The sequence below is a fragment of the Geospiza fortis genome, unplaced genomic scaffold (genome assembly GCF_000277835.1).
Source record: "Geospiza fortis unplaced genomic scaffold, GeoFor_1.0 scaffold130, whole genome shotgun sequence".
NCBI lineage: Eukaryota > Metazoa > Chordata > Aves > Passeriformes > Thraupidae > Geospiza > Geospiza fortis.
Window position 1 is genome coordinate 5578794 of NW_005054300.1, and position 10565 is coordinate 5589358.

General features: G+C 51.1%; 1 protein-coding gene across 1 annotated transcript; it reads right to left on the reverse strand.

Annotated features, from left to right (window-relative positions):
* Nucleotides 1-1261: 1261 nt before the first annotated feature.
* Nucleotides 1262-8575, reverse strand: FGF8 (fibroblast growth factor 8). Its single transcript, XM_031062936.1, has 3 exons — nt 8345-8575; nt 4027-4133; nt 1262-3035 (listed from the first exon to the last, which is right to left on the reverse strand). Exons 1-3 carry the CDS (start codon nt 8556-8558, stop codon nt 2754-2756), a joined length of 603 nt encoding a protein of 200 aa, XP_030918796.1. The 5' UTR covers nt 8559-8575; the 3' UTR covers nt 1262-2753.
* Between the last annotated feature and the right edge of the window lie 1990 nt (nt 8576-10565).

The window sequence follows — 10565 nt, forward strand, 5'->3', positions numbered from 1 at the left end:
AAGTGCCCGTACCCACCTCAAAGCCCAGGCTGCTGGCTGCTCACTGCCCCAGCTCTTGGCTGCATCCCAGAGTGGCAGAGGTGGGGGAACCGCCTTACTGGAGGCTGAGCACCCACACCATGCCCTTCCCTACCACAGCCGGGGCATTTGTAACAAGACAGGAGACATGCGGCCAGTCCTGTGCCTCTGCTGCCCGTACCTGCAGCAGGCACCTGGCACCAATTCACTCATGTTCACAAAGCCATTAGGAAAAGCAGTTAGACAAATTAAAGTAAGAAAAGCAACCATTAAGGACTATCAAACACCATCTCTGCCTGGGGAAAGACCAGGAGCAATTCACTTTTAATTCCTGCCGTCTGTAAACCACAACAAAGTCTGCCCCCGGTGTCATCCTCAGGCTTCTGCAGCCCTCGGGTCTCTCCTGGAACCGTCAGACAAAAGCCATCCATGCTGTCCTGTGGCTCAAGCAACATCCTTGATCTCCCTGATGCAGCAGGATGCTCAGGTGCAGAGCAAGGCCAAGTGCTCAGCCCCTTCTTTTCCCTCCTTGAAAGTATTGACAAATACTGCCAGCTCAAGCCCAGGCTGCTGTGTCAGCCAGGGCAAGGCTCGGCCTCACACCCACAGATCAGTCCCAGCCTGAGCACCCAGTCATGTCACAGGCACCCCATGAGCATTGCAGCAAACCCAGGGCTGGCACCAGTGATGCTGAGATGCACCTTGCAGGGCTGCCACACTTGGGCAGTTTAACACATTCCACAGTTTTATTCTTGCATGCTTCCACACTTTAGAACTGCTCCATATCTGAATCCCTGGTCAGCTCCTGTAAGCAAGACCCAGCACTGCAGCAGGGTTGAGTATTCTCTGAAGGAGGGGATGCAAAGCCCATTTTGCACAGCAAAAGAGAGGAGCAGATGGCAGCTTTCTCTTGGAAAGTTTCATCCCATCCTCGAAAGCAGTGGTCAAGGCTCCATTACTCTGTCCCCGTTCAACCTGCAGTGTGCCTTGCTCCCACACCTCAAGAAGGTGGCATCTGCACATTAAATCTGGAATCTGCTGCAAGGAAAACCACAATTTCCACAAGACTCATCTGGGTACAAAATCTTGGGGCAGTGTCCCATTTTCCAGAGCTGTTCCCTTGGGAAGGAAATCGCACCAACCAGCAGCCTCAGCCCCATCCTGCGCCTCACTGCCATCCTCTGTCATCCCTCTCCAATGTCTGTCCAGCCCCCAGCCCCTCCCTGGAAAGCATCAGGCTCAGTTAGACTAATACAAACTTTTAATGCACATATTAAATAAATATTTCAGTCATTTCATATTCAATTTGTACACAACCGAAACAAAACAAAAATCCTCAAGGAAACAGGAAAAACCTCAAACAATCAAAAAAGATTGGATGAAAAGTCACCCCTGGTTCTGGCTCCTATCCAGTGTCTTTGTTTGCCCTCCCCATGAAGAATAATTGGTTTAACCCTCTGGAGAGAGTCACAGTCCCAGGGCAGCATGTGCAGAGCAGGGCTGGCTGAGGATGTTCACTCAAGAGATTAAATGTTTCCTTTGGTTTGTTTCTTTTTTTCTTCTTAATATAAAATTGGACTTCTGTCAATAGAGAAATTTTGAAAGAAACCCCCTCCTTTCCTGGGGGGGCAAGGGTAGCAGTATTTCTGATCAGAAACCTGTAGGAGATGGTTAGCAATGGAAGCACCAACTATTATGACAAGATACTGAATATCACAACAAAACAGCCTGAAATGGCTCCACAATAATTTGTAAACTTTGTTTAATTTTATGGATGAAAACTTGCATCTCATAAAAAAATATAGACAGAAAAAAATATCAATTTTTGGTGAGAAGTTCACATTTTCCACATGGGGAAAAAAATAATACCAGTTATCAGCCCGCTCCACAGCAGCTGTACCTTAGTACTTTAAAACAAACCAAATGCCAAAGATGCTCCCGTGGGTAAGAGGTACCAAGTCAGTTCAGGACTTTCTCTGGGGAATCCATCACCCCTGTCCCCTCCTGAGAAAAAAAGTACGTTGAGAGTTGGGAAGCCAGCAGCATTCTCAGAAAGATGTGACTTCCAGCAACCCCTTGCTCAGCCAGAGAAGTAGGCACATCCAAGGAAAGAAAGCATCCAGTGGTCCTCACCCCAGGCGTCACAGTCAGCCCCCACTGGCAGTGTCCCCACATCACCCAGGCTGCAAAAACCGCCTAGGAGGCCTCCAACCACCTCCAGAACAAATCCCCTCCTCTCAGCTGTTTTCCAGCTTCTCCAGCAAGCATAGCATTAGTTCAGTTCATTTAAGTAGCACATCGCTTCCAGATTTGGATTTCTATGGTTTTTTGCTTGTTTGTTTTAAACATGATTTTTTAATTCCTTTCCCTCTAGAGCTACAAAAAAAAAAAAAAATTACAAAATAAAGCGCAACCCCAAACAGACTAGAACATTTCTAAGTGAAGGGCTCTTCTCCCTTCACCAGTCTTTGAATGTTTCATTACTTTTAAAGCTGGAGTACAAAAATAGAGCCTCTCTCATTTTTTTCCTCTTGTTTTTTTCCTTTTTTTGTAAAAACCAAACACCCCCCCAAAAGTACCAACAACTAGAGCAGGTAATTTTTTTTATCCTCCCCCCTCCCTTTTTTTTTTTGTTTTCCTTAATACCCATATGGGAAAGTCTCTACATATAGTCCACCAAGCTCAGAGGAGCATCCTCCAGGAGAGATGCAGGCAGAGGAGGCGGGGCAGGCACATCAAGGGCCCGCTCGGGAGTTTCTAGTCCTTTTACTTCTCCGGTTGAAGGGGTAGTTGAGGAACTCAAAGCGTCTGTGGGGCTCGGTGGTCTGGTGGCCCTTGGGAAGCCTCTTCATGAAATGCACCTCCCGCTGGTGCTGCCGGGTCTTGGAGCCCTTGCGGGGGCGGCCCTTGCGGGTGAAGGCCATGTACCAGCCCTCGTACTTGGCGTTCTGCAGCGCCGTGTAGTTGTTCTCCAGCACGATCTCCGTGAAGACACAGTCCTTGCCTTTGCCATTGCTCTGACAAGGGGACAGGAGCAGAGATTTAAGCAACAGGCACTCTCTCGGAGGGCTGCTTCTCACTGCCCCACCCTGCGCTGACTGCTGGCTGCAGAACTTGGGGGCAGCCAAAGGCTCACTTCTCCCACAAGTCAGAATTGCCCAATATGTGCTTTTCCCTAACAAGCTGCAGGGAGAAGGCATTGAGATACAAGCACTGCTCGCTGCTGCTTTTGTACCAGTCCAGCTGGTCCCAGCCTTAACTTTCACCATGTCCATAGGGGAACATCCCAGCCTTAACTTCCACCACATCCATGGGGGAACATCCCACCCTTAACTTCCCCCACAGCCACGAGGGAACTTTAGCCTCCATCTGTGCCTGGATGTAACCATAAGTGAACTCTCCATCCCAATTCACCCACCCATCCTGTTCCCCTGGGGTCTTTAATAGAGGAGGGGCATCAAGGAGCATTGAGTGGCAGGAGGAGTGACATGAGGTCAGTGGTGATGGTGCCCACAGATCAGGTGGTGGGGGGAGCAGGGGGTAGCCAGGAACTGAGCTCCCCCCCATGATGGGCAGTAGCAGGACTAGAGAGGGACCCACATGGGGCAGCCCCCAGGAAGCAGCTGCCGTGGAAAATCCTTGCAGATAATCACTGGTCTGGACGGATTTGGCATGTCCAGCCCCCCCACCACGGGAAGGGGCACAAGGCACAGAAGCTGCATGACAAACCAGCGGGTGGTGGGGTCTGGCCTTGGGGCCAGCCCCATGGAGCATCTTAACATTCCTGGCACTTGTACCATGTAATCGTGGAGAATAGAGCAGCAATCCGCCTATTTGTTCCGAGAGATAGAAGGAATGTGCCCCACACGGCACCCGCCCACCTCTCTTGCTCCCCCTCAGGCTGCAGGATGGCTTTTCCCCTGCTCCTAAAAGGCAGAGCTCATCTCCAGGCAGTCCCCACTCGTGTCCCCAGCAGTGCCCTGCCCTGCCCATACCCCTGCACCCTACCTTGCCAATCAGCTTCCCCTTCTTGTTCATGCAGATGTAGAAACCTGTGGCTGCCCCCTTGATACGCACGCGGCTCCCAAAGGTGTCTGTCTCCACGATGAGCTTGGCTGGGGAGAGAGGGAGGGAGGTCAGAGGGGCTGTGGGATAGGGCTGGCACAGGCAAGGAGGCCCCAGCAATGCACCCTGATGCTGGGCACTGCAGGCACCTGATCTCTGGCAGTTGGGCCAGAGATCCCTAAAATCAGCACATGAGGTTAAGATACAGCCTGTCCCCCCTTCCCCCTTAACTTGCCCCTATGTCCCTGCATGACCTTGGACATGTCCCTCTGCCACCTTGAGCTGTGCTGGACGGGGAGTAGCTCTGTTTTACCCAGCTCCACAGGGCTCAGTGGTTCAGGTGTCACAGAGGTGCCCCAGATGGATGCAGGGCAGTGAGCAGGGCACACGCTGGTTGGCAGAGAACAAGGCAGCTGCCCTGCAAGCTGAGGCAAGTCTGGGTGTGCCTGTGGGCAAGAGCCAGACAGCACCTTCTGGAAGTGCACAGTGTGCTGCCAGCTGTCCCCAGCCCAGGGGACACTGCTCCGTGTCCCTCTGCCAGGCCAGGACTGCAGGAGGAGCAGTGACTTTGCAGCTGGCAGGGGAGGCGTGAAGGGGACAGGCACCCTTTTAATGCCTTTCACCTTTGCACGAGTCGAGAGGGCGTATTGATTTGGTCTCAGTTTTTTAATGGAGGCATCGATCGACTTCCGAAGGAGCTATGCAAATTGCTGGGTCGATGGGCTGCCTATAAATAGACCTGTCACCTTCCCTCCCTGCCTTCACCCTGGGAACCCAAGCCCCAAAGCCCATCCATTCCCAGGGAAGGGGGAGGATGGGGACAGGACATCCTTCTTCCTGCTCCTGCAGCTGCTGTCCCCAGAGCAAGCCCCGCTGGGAATGGTGGCTACCTGTTTGCACCTCAAAAGCTCTGTGCTGTGCCAAGCACCAAAGAGCTCCCCACGATGCTGAAAAGCCCGCTGTGACTGTCCCATCACCTCTTGGCCAGCATCAGCCCACAGTACTGTAAGTGCTATCCAGCAAGGCAATTAGAGGACAGGCCACAAAGGTTCCAAGCCTACACTCTCATTATGGGTTTTAAGTCTGTTGATGCCTTATTTTTGCTCTCTGATTCCTGCACAAGGGCTGCTCAGTTTCTCAGGACTGCAGCTCACTGCAGCTTGCACATCTCTACCCCAGGATGCTCAGCCTCCAGCGAGCCCCAGCGAGGGCAGTGATGTGGCTCTGCAGGAGGATGCTTTGAATGGCAGAAGGAGGCTGCAGGTGCACACACAAGTTAAACTGAGCCTAAATCACAATCTGGGCTAGGGGCAAATGTCCTTCTGTCTCTGCAGTGCCTCAGCTCTGCATCTTATGACAGATGCTACTGAGGTCAATGGCACCAAGGGTGGGGACAGCAAGCAGGCAGTACTGGCAGCTGCTGAGCTGACCAATGGAAAGGTCATCCCCAAATTTGCTGGGGCCAACTGATTTGGTGCTGTTAGACAGGCCAATCTTGATGGGCATGCAGGCACCCTCTCCCTGCACCCCCTCCTCAATATCACCCTGCAGCATCTCTTGTTCCCAGGCTACCATGCACTCACATCCCCCTACTCCTAGGCAGGCACAGACTGAACTCAGAGACAAGAAATTTGGCAAGAGTGAACTCCAGGCTGTGCTGATCAATGCCCAGAGCCTGACAAGTGCATAGCATCCCCAAAACCACCCACGGGAGCGATGGCACTCTGCAAACAAAGCACTGAGACAGTGACCCCCTATTTATCTATATTGGGGAAAGGGGTGGAATTGATCTTGGAGGCAGTAAAAGGTTTGAGGAGAATTGATTTTTCTCTCTGAGAGATAGAAAGAGCTGTGAGGGAGGGAGGAAGGGAGGCATGAAGAGGGATAGAGGGAGGGAGTGTGGAGGCCTTGGCCCCAGTGAGCACAAAACCCTGCTTTAAAGATGCACATTGCTTCTCTTTTGGACTTTTCTCCTTTTTTTTTTTCCCCCAAAGGGCAGCTGTGATTTACAGCCCCAGACGGGTTTGCTGGCCTGCACGAGCCCAGCCCATGTGTCGCTCCAGACCCCTTATCCACAGAGGATGAAGACAACCTGGCCCCAGGGACTCGCACCCCTAGACCCTTGCAGGCAACGCGTGAACCCTGCAAACTCCAGCCCCAGCCCACAGAAAACCCTGGGCACAGACAAAAACCAGCAAGTGGGCAGAGAGCTGTGCTGGTGTCTCCAGCCACTCGTGGGGTCGAGTCCAAGCTGCGGCTGGCAGTGGTTTTCTTGGTGGCAAGCACAGCCTGGGAGGGACGAGCTGGGCTGCACCAGCCTCCTGCCTTCCCTTAGAATTAAAAAAAGTCAATCAAATATTGACAATTAAGACAAATAACTGAAAACACCAGACTCGATGTTAAGTCGGCTGTAAAAATGTCAGTGTGGGGAAAGGGGTCATCTGCAAAAATAAATCAACCCCTTTTACATGCCCACCCCCAAAAATGAGACAAAAAAAAAAAAGGAAAAAGCAGAAAGAAGGGCTTGAGGAGGGGGGATCTTTGCTACAAAAGTGTATTTCTAAATAACATTGGGGGGGATTCCTTTTTTTTTCCCCTTCCTCTTTTGGGGAAGGGGGGAGGCTTAACGTTTTCAACTCTATTCTTTCATTTAAGTGACAGATTTATCCCAGTAAAATTATGTTTCATGCTCAAACTTTGAAGCGAAAGTGGCTACGTAAATGCTGAAAAAATGCAGCGAGACACACTTGATCCCCCAACTGGACTGCGAAGAGGAGAAAGTATTCAGGAAATGTTAAAAAAGGTGAAAGTAAGAAGCGTTTTAATAGTTCTTCCAGACATGGGGGCCTCCCTAGAGATTCATACAGAACAATCCTGAACCTCTATTTTAACATTTACAGACTTGCAACTCTTTTAAAACTTTACATCTGAAAAACTGCTTGTTCTCTTTCTGGTTTAGATCAGTCTTCATTTTCCTCCTTAGCTCTTCAAATGCTTAACCTTTTTTTATTACATTTTAATAGAGTTTTTCAAGCCACCACCAGTCCCCTCCTTCTGGCCGTATTTAAACCTGGTTGTTATTTAAATATGCACTAACTGTTTTTTAAAATCCAGGCGTTAGAGGTCTAAAACAAGATGGGATTTTCTTTTTTTTTTGCTTCGGAAATTAGCTACTGCCCTTTCAAGTTAGAGCTGCTCCAGGATGGGAATAACTCATTTGCAAGATTAATTCTGGATGTATGGAGCATCACATGGAACCTGCACTGTGCTTGTACTGATAATGTCCACCATGAAATTTTCAGCCAAAGCAAAATGAAGAAATAGCCCCCAAAAACCAGAAAGGCAAAGAAAAAAATTGTTTCTACTACGCAAGGAAGAAAAGGAAAATGCAGCTAATACCAAAGAGGATCAGTTGTGATACCTGCGTGCAGCACACAGGAACACAGGCGCTTCCCTGCCCCGGCTGCAGGACCAGGCCTCCCGCAGCCGGCCCCGCGGCAGTGCCGGGGCTCGCTGGCCCCACTGACCCCGGCGCTGCATCCGACCATCCCAGCATGTCAGGAGCTCACACGATCAAAGTATTTGGGCTTCGAGAGTCCCCAGTGGAGGGACTGGTCCCCTTGGCCCAGAGAAGGTGGAGGTTTTGGGGAGGGGGTGCCAGGGTGATGCAGAGAGGCCGTGGCAGAGCGCAGGCTCTCACGCTTGCAGAGTCCTTGCTTTGTCTCTGGAGACACCGCAGCATCTTTGCCTGCAGCTGACTGCCTCACTGACCCTTTCCCTGTGATTTGTTTAGAGAAGGAAGGGATGGGACAGGAAAATGCCACTTTAGACGGTCCTAGATCAGGGAAGGCTTCCAAAGCAGTCATTCCTTTCTCCTCCCTGCCTCTTCTTTTTCAAATTTACATTTCTGTTTCAAAAGCAAGTCTCAGGGATTCCCATCCCTGCAAAGAGCTGGGATAAAATGCCTTATGATGCTCAGGATGCCACAGCCCCAAGCCCTCTGAGTCAGGTGCAAACCAAGAATTAAAAAGGAAGAAGCAGAGCCTATCCTTCAAGAACTGGTCCCCCTCCCTTGGCACAGGGAACCTGCCCTCACCTTGAATCACGCAGCTGCTGATTACTGACCCCTATGTTCTCCTTTTACAAGCCCCCACAAGCCAAACGATTTTAACGATTTCTGGCTAACAAACAGGACGGAAATCATCAATCGCCACGCTGGGCTGAGAACACCTCCCCAGCTCCCCCCATCGTGTGTCCTTACCGTGCACATCCCCATCCTCTGCCATCGCATTGATTTTCTTGTTGTCCAAGATCTGCACATGTTTCCCGCTGGTCCGGCTGTACAGCTGGTAGGTACGGACAAGCCGCCGGCTGAGCTGATCTGTCACCAGGCTTTGCTCCCTCACATGCTGTGTAAAATTAGGTGGGGACTGAACAGTTACCTTTAGGAAATTAAAAAATATACAACACACCATTATAATCTCTACTCCTCAGCGGGGCAAGTGGGCTGAGCTGAGATCGCTGGCCTCCAGCTGGGCTTTACGGGAGGCCAGGAGCCAGGACCGTGGCGGTGCCTCCTGTGCCATCAAAGTCTCTCCAGGAGAAGGAGCATTAAGCTTGGGGACACAGTGACCAGAGCCCTGTACAGAGCTGTGCCCTCTCCAGACATGCCCTAAGCAGAGGTGCTGGTAGCTCGGGAGTAGAACAGGGCTTGGTGACCCCAGAAACCCCTCCAGGACTCAGTGGGTCCTGACTGGGACTGGGGTACCTTGAGATAGGCATCAAGGCTGGGAGCTGGAGGGGATCAAGGTGGGACATACAGGACAGTGCTCTGTTGTCCTCTCAAGGAGCTGATGCTTTCATCCCACACCTCTCTCACCTCTGCAGGAGCACACTACTGCTCCAGCTGCCCTGGGCACACACCCCAACAGTTTCAACAGCTGCCTGTCCTCTGGGTCTCAGGCTCTTTATTTGCTCCCAAGTACCCCACTTATTAAGTTCTTCAAACACAAAGTTCACAGAGATGGTGGAACTATGAGGCATAAGAATTACAAGAAAACCATACCTCAGTGCAGGTATTTAGAAGTATAACAACCCAAGGATATCAACGTGCTACCCATGCAAACACAGCTCTCATCCCCGCTCAGCTGTTTGCTGCCAGCACAGGGTCATCCCTAGCCCCAGAACACCGAGCCCTTTAGTCCCAGAGCCGCAGCTGAGCCCATCCTCTCCAGACGCGACACTGCTGCTCCTGGGCTTTCAATGATTTTCACGAGCGGCCAAACCTGCTCCCCCCTCAGCCCCGGCTCGCGAGCTGGCACAGAAGTCTTTTTCCCCCCTTGTCTCAAATCTCTCTTTTAAGTCTGGAAAGTTTCGCTGCTCCCTGACATTTATAAAGATGTATTCTGAGCAAATGTTAGGAGATCGCTCCTTTCAACATCAGAAGGCTGGGGCTACCCCCCACCACCCCCACGTCAAATGGGAAGATTTCCTCCTGTCTTAAACAACAACAGAAAACCACAATAAAAGCAAAAGCCGCTGCTCTCCCAAAGCCAGCTTTATAGAGATATCTCCCCTTGACAATGTCATCTCTCTCCCTCTGCTTCTGCCTGTGCATGTGTGTTTCCTATAGAAGGGTTTTGGATAATGCAGCAGGATTCTCTCCCCAGCTCTGATGAGGGTACCATGTGGAGGAGAGGTCATTAGCCATGCTGCTATTTGGTCTCCATCTCATACTCCAAAATATTACAGCTATGTTTTTATACAACTGCACAATCCCAGTGCTCCGCTCCCTTCACTTTTCAGCTGGAAACTCCATTTTTTCCCCCCCAAGCTTCCAGGAAAATAACAATAATTTTTAAAAGTAGCTTAAAGGGCATTTTAAACAAAGCTTCTGCCCCTGTAATCTCAGGGGGAAGGGGGGCTTCACCCCGGTTTTGGAGGCGCACCGCTCCCAGCGACGCGTGCCTGCTGGTATGCGGGTGTTGCACAAGCTCTGCCCGGGACGTTTAATCTATTCATGTCACTTCTGTCTCTGCCGATACAAACCAGCGATGCTAAAGTCTGACACTTTTAAGCTGAATCAAAACCTGCGCTTTTTACTAAGGGCTTTTGCAGGGTTTCTTATCCTTTTTTTAAATTCTGCTTTATTTTTTTGCATGAAGCAATGTAGGGGGGGAAAACGGAGTAGAGGGACGGGGGTATCCACAGTGTAATTAGAGGTCGGGGGGGGGACAGAAATTAAAGCTGCTTTAAGATAACCCTGCGTATCTCCTTGAAGTCTCGGTACTCTCTGCCTCGCAGCCGGAGTCCCTCGCACGTTATTTTGCGTCCCGGGAAAGGTGGGGTCCCCCTCGGCTCCGGCTTTTTACAGCCAGGCAACTTCTGTCTCCTGGGTTTTAAACTGCTCCTCTTCCCTGTCTCCCTCCCTGCCCAGCCGCTCGGCGGCGGCGGGGCACCCCCCCTCCCCCCCGGGCGGACCA